General features: G+C 44.7%; 1 protein-coding gene across 2 annotated transcripts in view; it reads right to left on the bottom strand.

Moving 5' to 3' along the window:
- The window catches only part of ANO3 (anoctamin 3), a 745,314-nt gene that overhangs the window by 8,949 nt on the left and 711,558 nt on the right, over window positions 1-24,807 (bottom strand). For both annotated transcript variants that reach the window (XM_069740331.1, XM_069740330.1), the window contains 5 exons: window positions 7,016-7,113; window positions 6,469-6,614; window positions 5,847-5,999; window positions 1,462-1,609; window positions 1,294-1,374 (listed from right to left, as the gene is read on the bottom strand). In XM_069740331.1, coding sequence (XP_069596432.1) covers window positions 1,294-1,374; window positions 1,462-1,609; window positions 5,847-5,999; window positions 6,469-6,614; window positions 7,016-7,113 — 626 coding nt within the window. The remainder of the gene's footprint in view (window positions 1-1,293; window positions 1,375-1,461; window positions 1,610-5,846; window positions 6,000-6,468; window positions 6,615-7,015; window positions 7,114-24,807) is intronic.

Below are 24,807 nucleotides of genomic sequence, written 5' to 3'. Positions count from 1 at the left end.
ACCTGTAATATTTATTTATGAAATAAAATTAAAACAATTTTAAGGAACAAGTTGTATTTCTAAAGACAAGATTTGATATACCATTCCTAAAAACAGCAGTTAAACTAGTTTTCTGGGCTCTATTTTTTTCATCTTTATGGTGTTCACTGTAAAATAAAAATGATGTTTTAACTAATTGTATAAGTCACAATGGCTGCTGTCTTGCCAACCACATCCTGAGATACGTGCATTTTTACTTTTGTGTTGATGGAGCTGTGTAACGGCATTTTTACGTTGTGATTGCTAGTTATCGTTGTTACCATTTCAAGAAAGGTTGTTAAAAAAAAGTTCTGTCGGTTATTTTGTATATGGTATATCATGCTGGATAAATCGCATGCTATTTAATAGTTTTCAAACTTATAGATGTTACAATATATTTCTTTTTAACATGAAATTTTTTATAGGCTAACTGGGAAAAGCATTTTTTTTAAAACTTTTTAAATTTGGATTTTTTATATGCATTTTCCAATGTGTTTTATTTTAATGTGTTTCATATTTTTAGTTTTACTAAGAGAACTGAACATGCAGGTAATTGCTTGCAAAAAATACTGGAACATTTTAAAGGAATGGAAAATGGAGATCTTTTTCTTTCGAATGTTTTGATGCCAATCTTGGTATTGACCATGGCTTCTAATGGGTTAAACTGTTGGAATCTGCTTTATCTCTGTCTCTGACCAAGGTAAGTGGAGCCTGACTGTACACTACAGCTGGTTTCTCGACCGTATAGAGTATATTTAGCCCCTAAGCCTGCTCCATACATCTTCTTTCAGTTTAAAGGTCTTGTCCAGTCTTGTGGTGAAAGTCTGCAGTCAGTCTAGGTGCAGACTTCTTGGTCCTTGCAGAGCGTGCAACTCATGCTGTTAGGATTCTCTTGTGTTGCTGTCATGACCAGGCTGTCATACACCGAGTAGATGAGTTCTGCTTCGCTTAATTTACTTGTATTGAGTGAGGCCGATCACATCTACTAAGCTTCTGAATACATGTAGCCAAATTCGCTTACTTGCGATCATGTGACTGCCCGCTTTCACTGTCACTACCGGAGAATCTTGCCAGCATCTGGTAAGTGTTCTGTAAGGATTCAGAAGTCTACAGTGACATAGAGAGACTTCAGACTTTTAGCACAAGACCGGAAAAGTCTTTTAAACTGTTTACGTAATGTGAATTGCAGGAAAGTCTGAATTATGGCTAAGAAAGGGTTAATAATGGCTCATAACTTCTACATGATGATAGACATTTGTAAGGCTTTTGATGTACCTGCAATACCCAGTAAGTCCTTCACCAAGTTCACTGAGGTCAAATATAGATAAACTACTGTTTACGTAGCCTCGAAGACATCTGAAACACAATCACATATTTGGATTAAGGACACAATATAAGGACCAGTATATCGTATCATATACGTCATCAGAAGGCAAGCATTACTTCTCATGTCTGTATCCTTCATCCTGGCAGGGTCCATACTTGAAGGCGTACACAAAGCGAGGGATATAATCAGAGGTGATTGCAATGACAAAGGCATTTGTAATAACTGCCAGAACACCAATTCCTTCCAAAATCCCATACCAGATTCCTAAAAATGTGTATTAAAATCATGTGTTAAAATTATATAAATAACTTTCTCAGTAAAAAGCTATTGAATTTTTATTGGCTGCTCTGAAAATTGGGGTTCAATATGCAGATAACAGCTCTGGAGATAGTGACTGGGCATGTGTGACCAGAAGCAATCAACTCATTAGATGGACATGCATGTTGTCGTACACCGCGAACACCAAGTGACATCATATATCATGTATTCTTCACTGGCTTGGGTTTGTCATTGCCTGGATAATAGGGAATATGTGCAAGAGAAGAATTCATCCAAAAGGGTCTATTGGTTAACTAAACAAACAAGTGTTATGGTAACCTGTCAACTGATCCACTCGACACAAACCGGGGGAAGCATTAATCGGAGGCGTGCGGCACGATTGCAGCAAGGTACATTTTTCCCTGAAATGCTTTGGTATTTCAGAAAAAGTATTCTTTAAAGATCCAATTTCTCTCAGTAACATTGCAATTGATTGGCAAGTCTCTACCATAGTGAGAGACCTGTCAATCACCTAGAGATACCCTTATAAAAACTGGACAGGGGTGGGACCGAACTAGTCTCATGTCTGACCAATATCTCTGGCCAAATCGTCAAACTCTGGCATTTCAGAGAAAAATATAACTGGCTGCCATTGTGCAGCCAGGTTCTGATTCATGCTGGCCATATTTTAGACAGCATGAATTAGGTGACATGATTTATTTTAAAGGGAATCTGTCAGTAGGATCAACTCTCCTAAGCCATCTATATGGACATGTATGTCATAGGTAGTTTAATAAAATGATGCTTTGACATCTCTTATCCAATGTCTTGTCATGAGAAAGCCATGTTTTTATTATATGTAATGACCTGTTGAAGACTATGAGCTGGATGCTGATTTGCATTAAAATCTTCTTCCACAGATTATTTTAAATGAAAGGGGGCATTACCAGTGTGATGTGTAATGACTGACAGTCTGCTCTCCTCATCTCGCTGCAGAGCTGAACTTTCTCTCATTCTAAAAGCATTTGCCATTGTCCTCTTATAGTTTTCAGGTTCCATCTAACAGGAAGTTTACGGGGAAGAGGTAGTACAGCAGAGCTGACAACACTATGAGAGGAGGAGAGCTGCAGTTGCAAATGTCTTTGTAATGAGAAAAAAACCCTGCTGTACTGTTTGTTGTAATTACACACAACTCTGCAGTGTGATCAGGAGAGAGGATTGTCAGTCATTACATATCTTACACTGATAAAACCTCTTTATTTAAGATGGGCGCAGGAAGGAGATTTGTGTCCGATCCATAGATCTTAACAGTAGGGTTGAGCGACCTTTACTTTTATAGGATCGGGTCGGGTTTCACGAAACCCGACTTTTTCAAAAGTCGGGTCGAGTGAAATCGTCCGATCCTATAAAAAAGTCGGGGTCGGGGTTGGCCGAAACCCGAAACCCAATGCAGTGCATTGGGTTTCCATGGTTCCCAGGGTCTGAAGGAGCGGAAACTCTCCTTCAGGCCCTGCGATCCATATTTTAATGTAAAATAAAGAATTAAAATAAAAAATATCGCAATACTTACCCTCTGACGCGCCCTGGTACTAACCGGGAACCTTCCTTCCTTAGAATCAGCCTTCCAGGACCTTGCGGTGACGTCGCGGTGACGTCGCGGCTTGTGATTGGCCGAGCGGCCGCCCATGTGACCGCTCGCGCGACCAATCACAAGCCGCGAAGTCACCGCGACGTCACCGAAGGTCCTGGAAGGGCTGATTCTTAGGAAGGAAGGCTGCCGGAAAGAAGCAGGGCGCGTCCGAGGGTGAGTATATTCCTATTAGGTATATACTCACCCTCGGACGCGCCCTGCTTCTTTCCGGCAGCCTTCCTTCCTAAGAATCAGCCCTTCCAGGACCTTCGGTGACGTCGCGGTGACGTCGCGGCTTGTGATTGGTCGCGCGAGCGGTCACATGGGCGGCCGCGCGGCCAATCACAAGCCGCGATGTCACCGCGACGTCACCGCAAGGTCCTGGAAGGCTGATTCTAAGGAAGGAAGGTTCCCGGTTAGTACCAGGGCGCGTCAGAGGGTAAGTATTGCGATATTTTTTATTTTAATTCTTTATTTTACACTTAAATCTGAATTCCGATACCAGTTCCCGATATCTTAAACATATCGGGAATCGGTATCGGAATTCCGATTCTAGATTCAAAAGATCGCCAACTTCATGGCCGACCCCACACAGGGGTCGGGTCGGGTTTCATGAAACCCGACCTTGCCAAAAGTCGGCGACTTTTGAATATTTTCGACCCGTTTCGCTCAACCCTACTTAACAGCACATTTTACATAAGAAAAATCACAAATTTCTCTGGAATAAGAGATCAGATTGTATATATCAAGGTATCATTGTATTCAGCTTCATATGACAGACATGCCCATACAGTCAGCTTAGGAGGGTGGATCCTACTGACAGATTCCCTTTAAGAGAAACAACAAAAGTTAGAATTCTGTCCTACAACCCCTGGCAAAAATTATGGAATCACTAGCCTTGGAGGTGTCCATTCAATTGTTTAATTTTGTAGAAAAAAAGTAGATCACAGACATGGCACAAAATTAAAGTAATTTCAAATGTCAACATTCTGGCTTTAAGAAACACTAAAAGAAATCAAGAACAAAAAATATGGTAGTCAGTAATGGTTACTTTTTTAACCAATAATAGGAGAAAAATTATGGAGTTACTCAATTCTGAGGAAAAAATTATGGACGCACCCTGTAAATTTTCATACCCAAAAATAAAACCTGCATCAAATTAGATCTGCCTGTTAGTCTGCATCTAAAAAGGAGTGATCGTACTTTGGAGAGCTGTTGCACCAAGTGGACTGACATGAATCATGGCTCCAACATGAGAGATGTCAATTGAAACAAAGGAGAGGATTATCAAACCCTTAAAAGAGGGTAAATCATCATGCAATGTTGCAAAAGATGTTGGTTGTTCACAGTCAGCTGTTTCTAAAATCTGGACCAAATACAAACAACATGGAAAGGTTGCTAAAGGCAAACATACTGGTAGACCTAGGAAGACATCAAAGCGTAAAGACCGGAAACTTCAAGCAATATGTCTCCAAAACAGGAAATGCACAACAAAACAAATGAGGAACGAATGAGTGGAAACTCAAGTCAACCTCTGTGACCGAACTGTAAGAAGCCACCTTAAGGAAATGGGATTTAGATACAGAAAAGCTAAATGAAAGCCATCATTAACACCTAAACAGAAAAAAACAAGGTTACAATGGGATAAGGAAAAGCAATTGTTGACTTTGGATGACTAGATGAAAGTCATATTCAGTGATGAATCGCAAATCTGCATTGGGCAAGGTGATGCTGCTGGAACTTTTGTTTGGTGCCGTTCCAATGAGAATTATAAAGATGTCTGCCTGAAGAGAACATGCAAATTTCCACAGTCATTGATGATATTGGGCTGCATGTCAGGTAAAGGCACTGGGGAGATGGCTGTCATTACATCTTCAATAAATGCACAAGTTTATGTTGATATTTTGGACACTTTTCTTATCCTATCAACTGAAAGGATGTTTGGGGATGATGAAATCATTTTTCAAGATGATAATGCATCCTGCCATAGAGCAAAAGCTGTGAAAATATTCCCTGAAAAAATACACATAAGGTCAATGTCATGGCCTGCAAATAGTCCGGATCTCAATCCAATTGAAAATCTTTGGTGGAAGTTGAAGAAAATGGTCCATGACAAGGCTCCAACCTGCAAAGCTGATCTGGCGACAGCAATCTGAGAACGTTGGAGCCAGATTGATGAAGAGTCCTGTGTGACACTCATTTAGTCCATGCCTCAGAGACTGCAAGCTGTGAGAAAAGCCAGAGGTGGTGCAACAAAATAGTAGTGATGTTTTGGAGTGTTTTTTTGCTTGCTTGTTTTTCATGATTTCATAATTTTTTCCTCAGAATTGAGAGATTCCATAATTTGTTACCCTATGCTTGATTAAAAAAAGTAACCATTACTGACTACCACATTTTTTGTTCTTGATTTCTTTTAGTGTTTCTTAAAGCCAGAAAGTTGCCATTTGAAATGACTTTAGTTTTTTGCCATGTTTGTGATCTGCTTTTTTTCTACAAAATTAAACAACTGAATGAACATCCTCCAAGGCCGGTGATTCCATAATTTTTGCCAGGGGTTGTACAAGCATGATTTACCGATCATTCGCATGCACACCAATGTATCCAAGTACGTACCTATATCAGTTGCTCGAGCAGGCATCGGTCTTCTCCACTGTGTGACAAACTTATAGGCATCCAGTCTTATTTCAATGATATTGTTTAGCAATGCCAGGAGAGGAGCCAATGGGAAGGCAGCTACAAAGATTGTGGTAAATCCAAACTGTATGACTGAATAATAAAATATCATTAGATATTAGGACCTCCAATCCCTTCTTTCTTATAGCAAGACTTTCTGGAACAACAACATCATTCAAAGTTTATTGCATGTAGACCGCCAGGCATATCCTATTATACATGTATCGGCTTTACTTTGAATATATTTTAAATGTTCTTTCAGGACAAAATCTTTTCACAAAGAAAGACAGTCAGGTCAGTAACCCTCCACAGTCTAGATGTTACAAGGGGGTTGCTGATCCCTAGTCTACACTGTAGGCTTGGAATCAGATGAGGACAGTGTTCTTGCCTAGAGTCCTGTTTCTTGATCTCACAGTTCTTTTAGTTCTTCATCTGGATAGACAATATTGACTGTAGTTATATGGCAGCATTACCATGCAAGTTAGACACTACACTTGGCCTCCGTTTCAGCTTATGGCAGATCATGCATAAATAGTATCTTAACATTAACTTTCTCATTTACCCATTTCTAAGTACTCTTCCATCAAACCATGAGCATTCATGGGCTGCAGGTTCCAGTCTTTTTCCCACTGTGGAAATGTTAACTTGCTTTCTACAGCTTGTCCTCCTTTCTTGATTTTCCTTCTAGACCACCAATTTTGAAGAAGTCTAATAGAAATATTAAATATTTAGAATATATATCAATATGTACTGGACAAAATTTGAATAAAACACTAAAGTAATTAATGTGACTTTGATAATACAATAGATTGCTGAAATATATGTGCGTTTTTAGCTTTGCAAAATAAAATTATAAGCTAGCCATGCAAATGTAGGGATTTCTATGCTGATGGCAACATCTTCACAAAACATTTTTCTGTTTTGATTGGAAATATATTTTCAAATATATTTAGCTGGAAACAAACTTTCTACAAGTATTTCACATTAACAGAAGAAGCTAATGTCTACTTTCACATGGCCTAACTGGACCAAGTGTGGTTAACTATGGCTACCTGAAATGTCTGATATAAAACACATAGTGTATATACAACTTGTGTAATGTAACTTACGGATATCCAAGTTCCATAAAGTTATTCCACATTTGTTTTAAAACCATGATGACTCCCATTTGTAAGCAGAGATCTATGAGACAGCCACTTGGGTGACACTAAAAAAAGATCAACCATAAAAACTTCATACATATGTGAATAAACTGCTTTAAACAGAAAAAATGTATTCTAAGTTTTTTTATGGAAAAGAAAGTTAGGACACAGGACAAATTCAATCCTCTCCAGTAACCTTCTCAGTCTTTCATTTGACAGTTTATTAAATAGATTTCCTCAACTGGACAAAGCCTGTCATACTGTACTGCATGGACATCAGATAGGGACCATTCTCTATAAGTCAGGGTAGAGAATGAATACAAAATGGCTTCATTGGAATGATCAGCTACCAAGATGTGACCATCACACCTTACCACTGTGACAGGGTCACTGGCACTGTATGTGAGGGCAGATATGTGTCAAAGAGATTGCTTTCCTCCATGATCTAGAAACCCGTAAGTTTTTTTCAGCATGCTATGTGCTAAAAGAGTTAAGCGGCCATGATATGGGCAGGTTTTTAGGTGAGTCGTTAAAGAGATGGGTGGGACGCCTACTCATCATATCTCCACCTCAAGGGTGTGGCTAAGGAAATAAATATCCAGCCAGTTTTTTTTCCTCTGCCTGTGCTGTGTGGCGGTAGGAAGCCTCCGGACTGCTAGCTCCTTAGAGAGCTGCCATATGTGTTGTCCAGAGGACCTTGGCAGGACTGTATATGCACTTTTTATTTTCATTTGAGCCGGACAGGCTGTTTTCTGTTACCAGTTTTGTTTTTTTGGTTTATGATGCAATAAGCCACCCAGAGACTTTAACCACATATGTGCCTGTGTCTACCTCGAGGAGCATCTAAGTGAGATGACCTTCCACACAGGTTCGGACTGGCCCTTAAGGTAACAGGGGAAACTTCTGGTAGGCCCCTGTGCAGATCTGGGCTTCCAACCCCACTCCACTGTATAAGCAGTACTTGGCATAATTCACTTGATTCACTCAGTACAGAAACAACAGCATATCATCATTCCTTAAGCAAGCTACCAATTTTATTATTATATAGAAATATAGGTCAATTTGTGAATAAGGGCAGTGTAATATTTGTGCGCAGGTGAAAAGTGGGCCCCCCAAAGTCAATGCCACTGGTTGCCCCTTGGTACCCCAGTCCGACCCTGCTTCCACAAGTGGCGTTTTGGATACAGGCAAATGTTACAGGAACATGAATAGCAACGCTGGACAAATGGTATGTCCTGGGTTAAGGTAGCTATGGAGATGGAACACATGGAGGAGCTACTCAAGCACCTTATCCTGAGCCAGCAGCAACAGCACCAGGTACAGCAGGAGAATAATAAACTCCTAATATAACAGCTACAACAACAGCAAAGGCAGATGGAACTCCTGATGGGAGATGTCCGCAGCAGAGTAACCGCCCCTACCCCACATCAAGGTGATGAGTTCTGTGTCCGGAAAGCAGTAAGATCAGCCATGCAAAAAAAATGTTGACCCCAGGGGATGATATAGGGGCAGTTTGTCTGTTTTTAATGGGTTGCAGAGCGGGAGAGGCTGCCCTCGGAGCAGTGGGCGGAGGGTGCTGGCCCCATATCTGACAGGTGAACCCCAGAATGCCTGTTTTGACTTGGCCTTGCAGGATACTCCAGAATATGCCAAATTGAAAATGGAGATATTGGCACGTTCAGGGGTCACTATGCCTGTAAGAGCCCAAAGGGTTCATCACTCGGTGTATTGTGGTGACAAACCTCCCCACTTACAAATGTTTGACTTGTTACATTTGGTCCATAAATGGTTGCAGCTGGTGTACTCCACTCCAGCCCTGATGGTCGAGCGAATCAGCATGGACAGATTTATTCACTCTCTCCCCAGGCCGGTGCAGACCTGGGTTGACCAAGGAGATCCACAGAATGTGAATGACCTGGCGGACCTCATAGAAAAGTACCAGGTGGTTGAGAGGTCCCTGTGGAAGCCAGGGGGTGGTACATCTCTATACTGGGATACCTGTTGTGAATTCTGTTGTCGGGCTCCCTCCTGTGGTCATGAATGGTACTTCGGCTGGTTCTGTCCATGGACTTTCTCTGGTGGGTGTTTCTGAGTTTCCTTCCTCAGGTGACGAGGTTAATTCGTTAGCTGGCTGCTCTATTTAACTCCACTTAGATCTTTGCTCCATGCCACCTGTCAATGTTCCAGTATTGGTCTAGTTCACTCCTGGATCGTTCTTGTGACCTGTCTTCCCAACAGAAGCTAAGTTCCTGTTTGTTTTTCTTTGGTTTGCTATTTTTCTGTCCAGCTTGCTATTTTTATTGCTGTCTTGCTTGCTGGAAGCTCTGGGATGCAGAGGGAGCGCCTCCGCACCGTGAGTCGGTGCGGAGGGTCTTTTTGCGCCCTCTGCGTGGTCTTTTTGTAGGTTTTTGTGCTGACCACACAGCAACCTTTCCTATTCTCGGTCTGTTCAGTTAGTCGGGTCTCTCTTTGCTAAATCTATTTCATCTCTGTGTTTGTATTTTCATCTTTACTCACAGTCATTATATGTGGGGGGCTGCCTATTCCTTTGGGGAATTTCTCTGAGGCAAGGTAGGCTTTATTTTTCTATCTTTAGGGCTAGCTAGTTCCTTAGGCTGTGCCGAGTTGCATAGGGAGCGTTAGGCGCAATCCACAGCTATTTCTAGTGTGTGTGATAGGATTAGGGATTGCGGTCAGCAGAGTTCCCACGTCCCAGAGCTCGTCCTTATTATCAGTAACTATCAGGTCATTCCGTGTGCTCTTAACCTCCAGGTCCATTATTGTCCTGACCACCAGGTCATAACAGATACCCAGCAGGAGCCCAAGTCCCGAATGAGGGGTAATAGAGCCACCACTGAGGGGAGTCCGAGGTCCCAATGAGAAGCTGAGGGACTACCAAAGGCTGCTGGTAAAGACCTGATCTGCTGGTGGTATCACGGTCCCGGACACATAGTGGCCCATTGTCCTCTGTCTGCCAAACAGATGTATTGTAGTCTAGGCAGGCACTGATCATAATATGCCTACCCAGCCTGCAGTGTGAACTGTCAACCCAGAGAGGGGCTGCATTCATGCCCCGTGACCATAAATGGGGTATTGGTATCAAGACTCTTAGACTCTGGGAGTTTGCTAACCCTGATAAGGGCCACACTTCCCCACCAGTTGATCCCAAGGAAACGTGGGCTTACGCTGTATCCACAGAGATTCCAAAGACTACCCTGTGGTCAGAGGGTCACTTAAAATGAGTCAGGGTACAGAGTTCCATGAGGTTGGGCTAGTCAGAGGCTTACTACACCCTGTGATAATCTGGCAGGACTTCAGCCTGTTCTGGGACTTATGGGGGAAAACAGGGGTACCCAGTGTCTCAGGCAGGAGCCTGTTGTGAATTCTGTGGCTGAGTTCACTTCTGTGGTCACAAGTGGTATTGCAGTCTCTGGGCTTCCTCCCTCAGGTGTTTTGGTGAGCTCGTTGGCTGCCTTGCTATTTAGCTCCACCTGAGTCTGTCTTCCTTGCTCCTTGTCAATGTTCCAGTGTTGGATCTGAGCTACTGCATCTTTCCTTGGGCCTGCTGCTCTGCTAGATAAGTGCTTCTAGTTTGTTTTCTGTTTTTTCTGTCCAGCTTGCTATTAACTTTTGCTGGAAGCTCTGAGAAGCAAAGGGGTGCACCGCCGTGCTGTTAGTTCGGCACGGTGGGTCTTTTTGCCCCTTTGCGTGGTTTTCGTTTAGGGTTTTTTGTAGACTGCATAGTTCTCTTTGCTATCCTCGCTCTGTCTAGAATATCGGGCCTCACTTTGCTGAATCTATTTCATTCCTACGTTTGTCTTTTCATCTTGCTAACAGTCATTATATGTGGGGGCTGCCTATTCCTTTGGGGTATTTCTCTGAGGTAAGTCAGGCTTGTATTTCTATCTTCAGGCTAGTCAGCTCCTCAGGCAGTGCCGAGTTGCATAGGTAGTGATAGGCGCAATCCACTGCTGCTTATAGTTGTTGTGAGGATAGATCAGGTATTGCGGTCTACAGAGATTCCACGTCTCAGAGCTCGTCCTATTGTTTTGGGTTATTGCCAGATCTCTGTGTGTGTGCTGATTACTGCACGCTGTGTTGCCTGATTGCCAGCCATAACAGTACAAGGAGCCCTTCAATGATTTCCAATAGAGGGAAAAAAGAAATCCTGACATCATTTTTTTTTCTTAGCTCTGTCTTCAGTCTTTTTTTTCCCCTAGACATTAGAGTGCTTCAGGACACAGCTGTGGACATGGATATTCAGGCTCTGTGCTCCTCAATGGATAATCTCGTTGTAAATGTACAAAAGATTCAAGATACTATTGATCAGAAATCGATGCTAGAACCAAGAATTCCGATTCCTGATTTGTTTTTTGGTGACAGAACTAAGTTCCTGAGCTTCAGAAATAATTGTAAGCTATTTTTGGCCTTGAAACCTCATTCTTCTGGTAATCCTATTCAACAGGTTTTGATTATTATTTCTTTTTTGCGCGGCGACCCACAGGACTGGGCGTTTTCTCTTGCACCAGGAGATTCTGCATTGAGTAATGTTGATGCATTTTTCCAGGCGCTGGGATTGCTTTACGATGAGCCTAATTCAGTGGATCAAGCTGAGAAAAATCTGCTGGCTTTATGCCAGGGTCAGGATGATGTAGAAGTATATTGTCAGAAATTTAGAAAATGGTCAGTACTCACTCTGTGGAATGAATCTGCACTAGCGGCTTTGTTCAGAAAGGGTCTCTCTGAAGCTCTTAAGGATGTAATGGTGGGATTTCCTATGCCTGCTGGTTTGAATGAGTCTATGTCCTTGGCCATTCAGATCGGTCGTCGCTTGCGCGAGCGTAAATCTGTGCACCATCTGGCGGTATTGTCTGAGAGTAAGCCTGAGCCTATGCAGTGCGACAGGACTATGACTAAAGTAGAACGGCACGAACACAGACGTCTGAACAGACTGTGTTTCTATTGTGGTGATTCTACTCATGCTATTTCTAATTGTCCTAAACGCACTAGGCGGTTCGATAGCTCTGCCGTTATTGGTACTGTACAGTCCAAATTCCTTTTGTCCATTACCTTAATGTGCTCTTTGTCATCATATTCTGTCATGGCGTTTGTGGATTCAGGCGCTGCCCTGAATCTGATGGATTTGGATTATGCTAAACGTTGTGGATTTTTCTTGGAGCCTTTGCGGTGTCCTATTCCGTTGAGAGGAATTGATGCTACACCTTTGGCCAAGAATAAGCCTCAGTACTGGGCCCAGCTGACCATGTGCATGGCTCCTGCACATCAGGAAGTTATTCGCTTTTTGGTACTGCATAATTTGCATGATGTGGTCGTGTTGGGGTTGCCATGGCTACAAACCCATAATCCAGTGTTGGATTGGAACTCTATGTCGGTAACCAGCTGGGGTTGTCAGGGAGTACATGGTGATGTTCCATTTTTGTCTATTTCGTCATCCATTCCTTCTGACATCCCAGAGTTCTTGTCTGATTATCAGGATGTATTTGAAGAGTCCAAGTCTGATGCCCTACCTCCGCATAGGAATTGTGATTGTGCTATCGATTTGATTCCTGGTAGTAAATTCCCTAAGGGTCGTTTATTTAATTTGTCCGTACCTGAACATACCGCTATGCGCAGTTATGTGAAGGAGTCCCTGGAGAAGGGACATATTCGCCCATCGTCGTCACCATTGGGAGCAGGGTTCTTTTTTGTAGCCAAGAAGGATGGTTCGCTAAGACCGTGTATTGATTACCGCCTTCTTAATAAGATCACTGTTAAGTTTCAGTATCCCTTGCCATTGATTTCTGACTTGTTTGCTCGGATTAAGGGGGCTAGTTGGTTTACTAAGATTGATCTTCGTGGTGCGTATAATCTGGTGAGAATCAGGCAGGGAGATGAATGGAAAACGGCATTTAATACGCCCGAGGGTCATTTTGAGTATCTGGTGATGCCGTTCGGACTTGCCAATGCTCCATCTGTTTTTCAGTCTTTTATGCATGACATTTTCCGTGAGTATCTGGATAAATTCTTGATTGTTTACTTGGATGACATTTTGATCTTCTCAGATGATTGGGAGTCTCATGTGAAGCAAGTCAGAATGGTTTTCCAGGTACTACGTGCTAATTCCTTGTTCGTGAAGGGATCAAAGTGTCTCTTCGGTGTGCAGAAAGTTTCATTTTTGGGGTTCATCTTTTCCCCTTCTACTATCGAGATGGATCCGGTTAAGGTTCAGGCCATCCAGGATTGGACTCAGCCGACATCTCTAAAAAGTTTGCAGAAATTCCTGGGCTTTGCTAATTTTTATCGTCGCTTCATCTGTAATTTTTCTAGCATTGCCAGACCATTGACCGATTTGACCAAGAAGGGTGCTGATTTGGTTAATTGGTCTTCTGCTGCCGTGGAAGCTTTTCAGGAGTTGAAGCGTCGTTTTTGCTGTGCCCCTGTGTTGTGTCAACCTGATGTTTCTCTTCCGTTCCAGGTCGAGGTTGATGCTTCTGAGATTGGTGCAGGGGCGGTTTTGTCACAGAGAGGTTCTGGTTGCTCAGTGTTCAAACCATGTGCTTTCTTTTCCAGGAAATTTTCTGCTGCTGAGCGTAATTATGATGTGGGCAACCGAGAGTTGCTGGCCATGAAGTGGGCATTCGAGGAGTGGCGTCATTGGCTTGAGGGTGCTAAGCATCGCGTGGTGGTTTTGACTGATCATAAGAACCTTACTTATCTTGAGTCTGCCAAGCGCTTGAATCCTAGACAGGCCCGTTGGTCGTTATTTTTTGCTCGTTTTGATTTTGTGATTTCATACCTTCCGGGCTCTAAAAATGTGAAGGCGGATGCTCTGTCTAGGAGTTTTGTGCCCGACTCTCCGGGGTTATCTGAGCCGGCGAGTATCCTCAAGGAAGGAGTCATTGTGTCTGCCATCTCCCCTGATTTGCGGAGAGTGTTGCAGAAATTTCAGGCTAATAATCCTGATCGTTGTCCGGCCGAGAAACTGTTCGTCCCTGATAGGTGGACTAGTAAAGTTATCTCTGAACTTCATTGTTCGGTGCTGGCCGGTCATCCAGGAATCTTTGGTACCAGGGAGTTGGTTGCTAGATCCTTCTGGTGGCCATCTCTGTCACGGGATGTGCGTGCTTTTGTGCAGTCCTGTGGAATTTGTGCTAGGGCTAAGCCCTGCTGTTCACGTGCCAGTGGGTTGCTTTTGCCCTTGCCGGTCCCGAAGAGGCCTTGGACACATATTTCGATGGATTTCATTTCTGACCTTCCCGTTTCTCAAAAAATGTCTGTCATTTGGGTGGTCTGTGATCGCTTTTCTAAAATGGTCCATCTGGTGCCCTTGGTTAAATTGCCTTCCTCCTCTGATTTGGTGCCTTTGTTCTTCCAGCATGTGGTTCGTTTACATGGCATTCCTGAGAATATTGTTTCTGACAGAGGTTCCCAGTTTGTCTCGAGGTTCTGGCGAGCCTTTTGTGGTAGGATGGGCATTGACCTATCTTTTTCCTCGGCCTTCCATCCTCAGACTAATGGCCAGACCGAACGAACCAATCAGACCTTGGAAACATATCTGAGATGTTTTGTTTCCGCTGACCAGGATGATTGGGTGTCATTTTTGCCGTTGGCTGAGTTCGCCCTTAATAATCGGGCCAGCTCGGCTACCTTGGTCTCTCCATTTTTCTGCAATTCTGGGTTCCATCCTCGTTTCTCTTCAGGACAGGTTGAGTCTTCGGACTGTCCTGGTGTGGATTATGTGGTGGACAGGTTGCAGCAGATCTGGACTCAGGTAGTGGACAATTTGACCTTGTCCCAGGAGAAGGCTCAGCTTTTCGCTAATCGCAGACGCCGTGTGGGACCCCGACTTCGTGTTGGGGATCTGGTTTGGTTATCTTCTCGTCATATACCTATGAAGGTTTCCTCTCCTAAATTTAAACCTCGTTTTATTGGTCCGTATAGGATTTCTGAGATTCTCAATCCGGTGTCTTTTCGTCTGACCCTCCCAGACTCCTTTTCCATACATAATGTATTCCATAGGTCGTTGTTGAGGAGATACGTGGCACCTATGGTTCCATCTGTGGAGCCTCCTGCCCCTGTTTTGGTGGAGGGGGAATTGGAGTATATTGTGGAGAAGATTTTGGATTCTCGTGTCTCTAGACGGAAACTCCAGTATCTGGTCAAATGGAAGGGTTATGCTCAGGAAGATAATTCCTGGGTTTTTGCCTCTGATGTCCATGCCCCAGATCTTGTTTGTGCCTTTCATGTGGCTCATCCTGGTCGGCCTGGGGGTTCTGGTGAGGGTTCGGTGACCCCTCTTCAAGGGGGGGGTACTGTTGTGAATTCTGTGGCTGAGTTCACTTCTGTGGTCACAAGTGGTATTGCAGTCTCTGGGCTTCCTCCCTCAGGTGTTTTGGTGAGCTCGTTGGCTGCCTTGCTATTTAGCTCCACCTGAGTCTGTCTTCCTTGCTCCTTGTCAATGTTCCAGTGTTGGATCTGAGCTACTGCATCTTTCCTTGGGCCTGCTGCTCTGCTAGATAAGTGCTTCTAGTTTGTTTTCTGTTTTTTCTGTCCAGCTTGCTATTAACTTTTGCTGGAAGCTCTGAGAAGCAAAGGGGTGCACCGCCGTGCTGTTAGTTCGGCACGGTGGGTCTTTTTGCCCCTTTGCGTGGTTTTCGTTTAGGGTTTTTTGTAGACTGCATAGTTCTCTTTGCTATCCTCGCTCTGTCTAGAATATCGGGCCTCACTTTGCTGAATCTATTTCATTCCTACGTTTGTCTTTTCATCTTGCTAACAGTCATTATATGTGGGGGCTGCCTATTCCTTTGGGGTATTTCTCTGAGGTAAGTCAGGCTTGTATTTCTATCTTCAGGCTAGTCAGCTCCTCAGGCAGTGCCGAGTTGCATAGGTAGTGATAGGCGCAATCCACTGCTGCTTATAGTTGTTGTGAGGATAGATCAGGTATTGCGGTCTACAGAGATTCCACGTCTCAGAGCTCGTCCTATTGTTTTGGGTTATTGCCAGATCTCTGTGTGTGTGCTGATTACTGCACGCTGTGTTGCCTGATTGCCAGCCATAACAGGAGCCATCACTACCCTGATAAATCCCCGTTGCAGTCAGAGGTGGAGGAGATCCCCTTGTGTGTCCTAGCTGGTGATAAGGATGAATCGGTGACCAGGGATGCCGAGGTTCCTGAGCTGGGGGTTTCTGAGGAAAATTTTGGGACTGCTCAAATGAGGGATCTTACCCTAAAAAGTTCCTTTGAAAATGTGTCTGTGATTGATGGGGTTGCTCAAGAGCCATGGGGCTAACACCACGTACCCACACTTTGCAGTCAATAGCGAATTTCTGTACAGAGTGACTACACTGAGGGCAGGTGCAATAGAAGAGAATCTGTTGGTTCCAGGGCCATACCAGCGGTGGGTTCTAGACATGGCCGATGTGTATGTTTTTGGGGGACATCTGGGCGTGAAGAAAATACAGGAGAGAATACTGCAGAGGTTCTATCGATCGGGAAGTTATCGGGAGATCCTGAATTATTGTAGGTCCTGCCTCACCTGCCAGATAACCGCTCCCTCTGAGCACTTCCAAAGTCCTCTAGTCCAGTTAAAGGTAACAGAGATCCCGTTTGAGTGAATTTCCATGGACCTAGTAGGTCCTTTAGTTAAGTCTGCACAAGGGCACCAAATATCCTAGTGGTCATGGACTATGTTACCAGCTACCCTGAAGCAGTGCCACTAAGGAACTCTTAGGCTAAGAGTATCGCCCAGGAACTCGTCCAAATTTTTGTTAGGATGGGCATTCTGAAAGAGATTCTTACAGACCAGGGAACCATGTTCATGAGCAAGGTAATGAAAGAACTCTGTAGGGTCCTCCATATTGCCCAGCTGCGAACCTCAGTGTACCATCCAAAGACCAACATCGCCAAGAAAATATGGGAAGCTGAGGTCACACCACACCGGAGCATCATAGAACATGTTGCCTAGCTGCCGGAGAGAATGGCGAAAATGATGCCTATTGTGAAATTGCATCTTCTCCAGGCACAGGAGGCACAGGCAAGAGTGTACATCTGATCAGCGAAGCTGAGGCAGTTCCAGCCAGGGGATGGCATGCTAGTGCTTATCCCCATGGTGGAGAGCAAGTTCCTAGCCAAGTGGCAAGGCCCATATGAGGTGGTGGAAAAACTGGGTGAAGTTAAGTACAAGGTAAACCAGCCAGGACGAAGGAAGCCGCACCAGGTATCTCATGTGAGTTTGCTCAAACCCTGCCAAGACCGGGCCTTCTGGACACCCCTTGCCTGGGAAGCGGTCCCAAAGTAACCTTGGATGATGTCCCCATTGCAGAGACTCTGGTGCTGGCCCAGATGCAAGTGTTGGGAGCTGTTGCAGTGGAATCGGGACATATTCTCAGAGTTGCTGGGGCATACAAAAATGGTGGACCATGATGTGTTGACAGAACCGCAGGTAAGGAAGGGTGAACATAAAGCCCAATAGAATTCCGGAAGCATAGAGAGAGGAGATAGCCAATGAGATTAAGACGATGCTAGTCTTTGGGGTGATAGAGGAAGGATGGTCGAGTCCCATCGTCCTCGTACCGAAGCCTAACGGTGAGTGATGGTTCTGCAAGGACTACTACAAGCTGAATGAAGTCTCTAGTTTTGATGCTTACCCGATGCCTCATGTGGACGAACTCATTGAGAGACTTGGACCTGCGAGGTACATTACAACCCTGGACCTGAAGAAGGTCTATTGGCAGATCCCCATGTCTCAGAATGCCAAGGAGAAGACAGCCTTCTCGACACCTGATGGATATTTTCAATACACCAGGATGACCTTCAGTCTGCAGAGTAGCCCCAGCCACCTTCCAGAGGGCGATGGATTGGATCAGGATAATTGCTCCAGATTAGAAGAATGGCGCAGCGTATATCGATGACATAGTGGTCTTTGGCTCTGACTAGTTATCTGCCAAAGATACAGGCTGCTCTGGATGCTTTAAGGAATGTGGGGTTCACCATAAATCCCAAAAAATATGCCATAGGGAAGGAAGAGGCCAAGTACCTAGACTATGTTTTCAGGAGAGGCAAAATTAAGCCGCAAATCAAGAAGATCGAGGAGATTCAAGAGTGGCTGCAACCGCTTTCCATGAAGCAAGTGAGGGCGTTTCTTGGAATTGTGGGGTACTATTGGCGATTCATTCTAAATGTTGATATAATCGCTGCGCCAGTGACAGATCTTAAAGGCACAAAATCAACAAAAGTTAAATGGACTGATGACACAGAGATGGTTTTCCAGGAACTGAAGAGAACTCTGTGTAAACATATGGTTCTGGTCGCTCCAGACTTCAGCAAAGAGTTCGTGGTCCAGACACATGCGCCAGAAGTTGGCTGTCACAAGTAATATATGGAGAAGAACATCCCATCCTGTATTTGAGCCGGAAGCTCTCGTCATGCGAGAAAAATTAGGCCATCGTCGAGAAGGAATGTCTAGCCATAAAATGGGCGGTGAATACATTGAGGTCTTGTCTTCTAGGCCAGAGGTTCAAACTTGTGTCCGATCATGCCCCTCTGAGATGGCTAAGTGTTGTGAAAAGCAATTCAGTATCACAATGGACTTGAAGGTCAGAGCACACACAGTGATCTGACAATAACCCAAAATAACAGAACGAGCTCTGAGACGTGGGAACTCTGCAGACCGCAATCCCTGATCCTCTCCAAACACAACTAGAGGCAGCCGTGGATTGCGCCTAACGCTACCTATGCAACTCGACACAGCCTGAGAAACTAACTAGCCTGAAGATAGAAAAATAAGCCTACCTTGCCTCAGAGAAATACCCAAAAGGAAAAGGCAGCCCCCCACATATAATGACTGTGAGTAAGATGAAAAGACAAACGTAGGGATGAAATAGATTCAGCAAAGTGAGGCCCGATATTCTAGACAGAACGAGGATAGGAAAGATAACTTTGCGGTCTACACAAAACCCTAAAGAAAACCACGCAAAGGGGGCAAAAAGACCCTCCGTACCGAACTAACGGCACGGAGGTACACCCTTTGCGTCCCAGAGCTTCCAGCAAAACAAATAGACAAGCTGGACAGAAAAAATAGCAACAAATAGCAAAGAAGCACTTAGCTATGCAGAGCAGCAGGCCACAGGAATGATCCAGAGAAACACAAGTCCAACACTGGAACATTGACAGGAAGCATGAATCAAAGCATTAGGTGGGGTTAAGTAGAGAAGCACCTAATGACCTCACCACATCACCTAAGGGAGGAAACTCAGAAGCAGCAGTACCAGTTTCCTCCACAAACGGAAGCTCCCAGAGAGAATCAGCCGAAGTACCACTTGTGACCACAGGAGGGAGCTCTGCCACAGAATTCACAACAGTACCCCCCCTTTGAGGAGGGGTCACCGAACCCTCACCAGAGCCCCCAGGCCGACCAGGATGAGCCACATGAAAGGCACGAACAAGATCGGGAGCATGGACATCAGAGGCAAAAACCCAGGAATTATCCTCCTGAGCATAACCCTTCCATTTAACCAGATACTGGAGTTTCCGTCTTGAAACACGAGAATCCAAAATCTTCTCCACAATATACTCCAATTCCCCCTCCACCAAAACCGGGGCAGGAGGCTCAACAGATGGAACCATAGGTGCCACGTATCTCCGCAACAATGACCTATGGAAGACGTTATGTATGAAAAAAGAATCTGGGAGGGTCAGACGAAAAGACACAGGATTAATAACCTCAGAAATCCTATAAGGACCAATGAAACGAGGTTTAAACTTCGGAGAGGAAACCTTCATAGGAATATGACGAGAAGATAACCAAACCAAATCCCCAACACGAAGTCAGGGACCCACACGGCGTCTGCGATTAGCGAAACGTTGAGCCTTCTCCTGGGACAAGGTCAAATTGTCCACTACATGAGTCCAAATCTGCTGCAACCTGTCCACCACAGTATCCACACCAGGACAGTCCGAAGACTCAACCTGTCCTGAAGAGAAACGAGGATGGAACCCAGAATTGCAGAAAAATGGCAAAACCAAGGTAGCCGAGCTGGCCCGATTATTAAGGGCGAACTCAGCCAAAGGCAAAAAGGACACCCAGTCATCCTGATCGGCAGAAACAAAGCATCTCAGATATGTTTCCAAGGTCTGATTGGTTCGTTCGGTCTGGCCATTAGTCTGAGGATGAAAAGCCGAGGAAAAAGACAAGTCAATGCCCATCCTACCACAAAAGGTTCGCCAAAACCTCGAAACAAACTGGGAACCTCTGTCAGAAACGATATTCTCTGGAATGCCATGCAAACGAACCACATGCTGGAAGAACAATGGCATCAAATCAGAGGAGGAAGGCAACTTGGACAAGGGTACCAGTTGGACCATCTTAGAAAAGCGATCACAGACCACCCAAATGACTGACATCTTTTGAGAGACGGGAAGATCTGAAATAAAATCCATAGAGATGTGTGTCCAAGGTCTGTTCGGGACCGGCAAGGGCAAAAGCAACCCACTGGCACGAGAACAGCAGGGCTTAGCCCGAGCACAAATCCCACAGGACTGCACAAAAGTACGCACATCCCGCGACAGAGATGGCCACCAAAAGGATCTAGCCACTAACTCTCTGGTACCAAAGATTCCAGGATGACCAGCCAACACCGAACAATGAACCTCAGAGATCACTTTATTTGTCCACCTATCCGGGACAAACAGTTTCTCCGCTGGACAACGATCAGGTTTATTAGCCTGAAATTTTTGCAGCACCCGCCGCAAATCAGGGGAGATGGCAGACACAATTACTCCTTCCTTGAGGATACCCGCCGGCTCAGACAAACCCGGAGAGTCGGGCACAAAACTCCTAGACAGAGCATCCGCCTTCACATTTTTAGAGCCCGGAAGGTACGAAATCACAAAGTCAAAACGGGCAAAAAACAGCGACCAACGAGCCTGTCTAGGATTCAACCGCTTGGCAGACTCGAGATAAGTCAAGTTCTTATGATCAGTCAAGACCACCACGCGATGCTTAGCTCCTTCAAGCCAATGACGCCACTCCTCGAATGCCCACTTCATGGCCAGCAACTCTCGGTTGCCCACATCGTAATTTCGCTCAGCAGGCGAAAACTTCCTGGAAAAGAAAGCGCATGGTTTCATCACTGAGCAATCAGAACCTCTCTGCGACAAAACAGCCCCTGCTCCAATCTCAGAAGCATCAACCTCGACCTGGAATGGAAGAGAAACATCTGGTTGACACAACACAGGGGCAGAAGAAAAACGACGCTTCAACTCCTGAAAAGCTTCCACAGCAGCAGAAGACCAATTGACCACATCAGCACCCTTCTTGGTCAAATCGGTCAATGGTTTAGCAATACTAGAAAAATTGCAGATGAAGCGACGATAAAAATTGGCAAAGCCCAGGAACTTTTGCAGACTTTTCAGAGATGTCGGCTGAGTCCAATCATGGATGGCTTGGACCTTAACAGGATCCATCTCGATAGTAGAAGGGGAAAAGATGAACCCCAAAAATGAAACCTTCTGCACACCAACGAGACACTTTGATCCCTTCACAAACAAAGAATTAGCACGCAGGACCTGAAAAACCGTTCTGACCTGCTTCACATGAGACTCCCAATCATCCGAGAAGATCAAAATGTCATCCAAGTACACAATCAGGAATTTATCCAGGTACTCTCGGAAGATGTCATGCATAAAGGACTGAAACACTGATGGAGCATTGGCATGTCCGAACGGCATCACTAGATACTCAAAATGACCCTCGGGCGTATTAAATGCAGTTTTCCATTCATCGCCTTGCTTAATTCGCACCAGATTATACGCACCACTAAGATCTATCTTTGTGAACCAACTAGCCTCCTTAATCCGAGCAAACAGATCAGATAACAATGGCAAGGGGTACTGAAATTTAACCGTGATCTTATTAAGAAGGCGGTAATCTATACAAGGTCTCAGCGAACCATCCTTCTTGGCTACAAAAAAGAACCCTGCTCCTAATGGCGACGATGACGGGCGAATATGTCCCTTCTCCAGGGATTCCTTCACATAACTGCGCATAGCGGTGTGCTCAGGTACAGATAAATTAAACAATCGACCTTTTGGGAATTTACTACCAGGAATCAAATTGATAGCACAATCACAATCCCTATGCGGAGGTAGGGTATCGGACTTGGGCTCATCAAATACATCCCCGTAATCAGACAAGAACTCTGGGACCTCAGAAGGGGTGGATGACGAAATTGACAGAAATGGAACATCACCATGTACCCCCTGACAACCCCAGCTGGACACCGACATGGATTTCCAATCTAATACTGGATTATGGACTTGTAGCCATGGCAACCCCAACACGACCACATCATGCAGATTATGCAACACCAGAAAGCGAATATCCTCCTGATGTGCAGGAGCCATGCACATGGTCAGCTGGGTCCAGTACTGAGGCTTATTCTTGGCCAAAGGTGTAGCATCAATTCCTCTCAATGGAATAGGACACTGCAAGGGCTCCAAGAAAAACCCACAACGCTTAGCATACTCCAAGTCCATCAAATTCAGGGCAGCGCCTGAATCCACAAATGCCATGACAGAATACGATGATAAAGAACAGATCAAGGTAACGGACAGAAGAAATTTTGACTGTACCGTACCAATGGTGGCAGACCTAGCGAACCGCTTAGAGCCCTTAGGACAATCAGAGATAGCATGAGTGGAATCACCACAGTAGAAACACAGACCATTCAGACGTCTGTGTTCATGCCGTTCAACTCTGGACAAAGTCCTATCGCACTGCATAGGCTTAGGTTTAATCTCAGGTAATACTGCCAAATGGTGCACAACTTTACGCTCACGCAAGCGTCGACCGATCTGAATGGCCAAAGACATAGATTCATTCAGACCATCAGGCATAGGAAATCCCACCATGACATCCTTAAGGGCTTCAGAGAGACCCTTTCTGAAAATCGCTGCGAGCGCAGCTTCATTCCATTGAGTGAGTACAGACCACTTTCTAAATTTCTGACAGTATACCTCTATCTCATCCTGACCCTGACACAAAGCCAGCAAATTTTTCTCTGCCTGATCCACTGAATTAGGCTCATCGTACAGCAATCCGAGCGCCAGGAAAAACACATCAATATTACTTAATGCAGGATCTCCTGGCGCAAGGGAAAATGCCCAGTCTTGAGAGTCGCCACGCAAAAAAGAAATAATAATTCTCACTTGTTGAGCTGGGTCACCAGAGGAGTGAGGTTTCAAGGCCAAAAACAGTTTGCAATTATTTTTGAAATTCACAAACTTGACTCTATCACCATAAAACAAATCAGGAATAGGAATTCTTGGTTCAAAAATAGGCTTCTGAACCACCAAATCTTGAATCTTTTGTACATTTATAACGAGATTATCCATTGAAGAGCACAGACCCTGAATCTCCATGTCCACACCTGTGTCCTGAACCACCCAAATGTCTAGGGGAAAAAAAAAAAGGCAAAACACAGTGCAAAGGAAAAAAAATGGTCTCAGAACTTCTTTTTTCCCTCTATTGAGAATCATTAGTACTTTTGGCTTCCTGTACTGTTGTGAAAAGCAATTCAGTATCACAATGAACATGAAGGTCAGAGCACACACAGTGATCTGACAATAACCCAAAATAACAGAACGAGCTCTGAGACGTGGGAACTCTGCAGACCGCAATCCCAGATCCTCTCCAAACACAACTAGAGGCAGCCGTGGATTGCGCCTAACGCTACCTATGCAACTCGACACAGCCTGAGAAACTAACTAGCCTGAAGATAGAAAAATAAGCCTACCTTGCCTCAGAGAAATACCCAAAAGGAAAAGGCAGCCCCCCACATATAATGACTGTGAGTAAGATGAAAAGACAAACGTAGGGATGAAATAGATTCAGCAAAGTGAGGCCCGATATTCTAGACAGAACGAGGATAGGAAAGATAACTTTGCGGTCTACACAAAACCCTAAAGAAAACCACGCAAAGGGGGCAAAAAGACCCTCCGTACCGAACTAACGGCACGGAGGTACACCCTTTGCGTCCCAGAGCTTCCAGCAAAACAAATAGACAAGCTGGACAGAAAAAATAGCAACAAATAGCAAAGAAGCACTTAGCTATGCAGAGCAGCAGGCCACAGGAATGATCCAGAGAAACACAAGTCCAACACTGGAACATTGACAGGAAGCATGAATCAAAGCATTAGGTGGGGTTAAGTAGAGAAGCACCTAACGACCTCACCAGATCACCTGAGGGAGGAAACTCAGAAGCAGCAGTACCAGTTTCCTCCACAAACGGAAGCTCCCAGAGAGAATCAGCCGAAGTACCACTTGTGACCACAGGAGGGAGCTCTGCCACAGAATTCACAACAGCTAAGGAAGAAAAAGGGTAAGAATGCCCAGGTGGCTAGGTGGTTCTTAGGCCTCCAAGATTTCAAGTTCCAAGTAGAACACAGGCCCGGAAAGTCACATGGGAATGCAGATGCCCTCTCCCAAATTCCCTGTTTGGTGTCTGAAGGTGCCAAAGCCCCCAGCTTTGGGCAGAAGGGGGGAATATGTGTCACGTAGATTGCTTTCCTCCGCGACCTAGAAACCCATAAGTTTCTTGTCAGCATGCTATGTACTGAAAGAGTTAAGTGGTCATGTTATGGGTGAGTTATTAGGTGAGTAGGTAAAGAGATGGGCGGGATACCTACTCACCATATCTCCACCTCAAGGGTGTGGCTGAGGATATAAATGTCCAGCCAATTTTTTTTCCCTCTGTCAGTG

This window comes from Ranitomeya imitator, chromosome 9 (genome assembly GCF_032444005.1).
Source record: "Ranitomeya imitator isolate aRanImi1 chromosome 9, aRanImi1.pri, whole genome shotgun sequence".
Lineage (NCBI taxonomy): Eukaryota > Metazoa > Chordata > Amphibia > Anura > Dendrobatidae > Ranitomeya > Ranitomeya imitator.
This window is presented reverse-complemented; position numbering and strand designations above follow the sequence as displayed.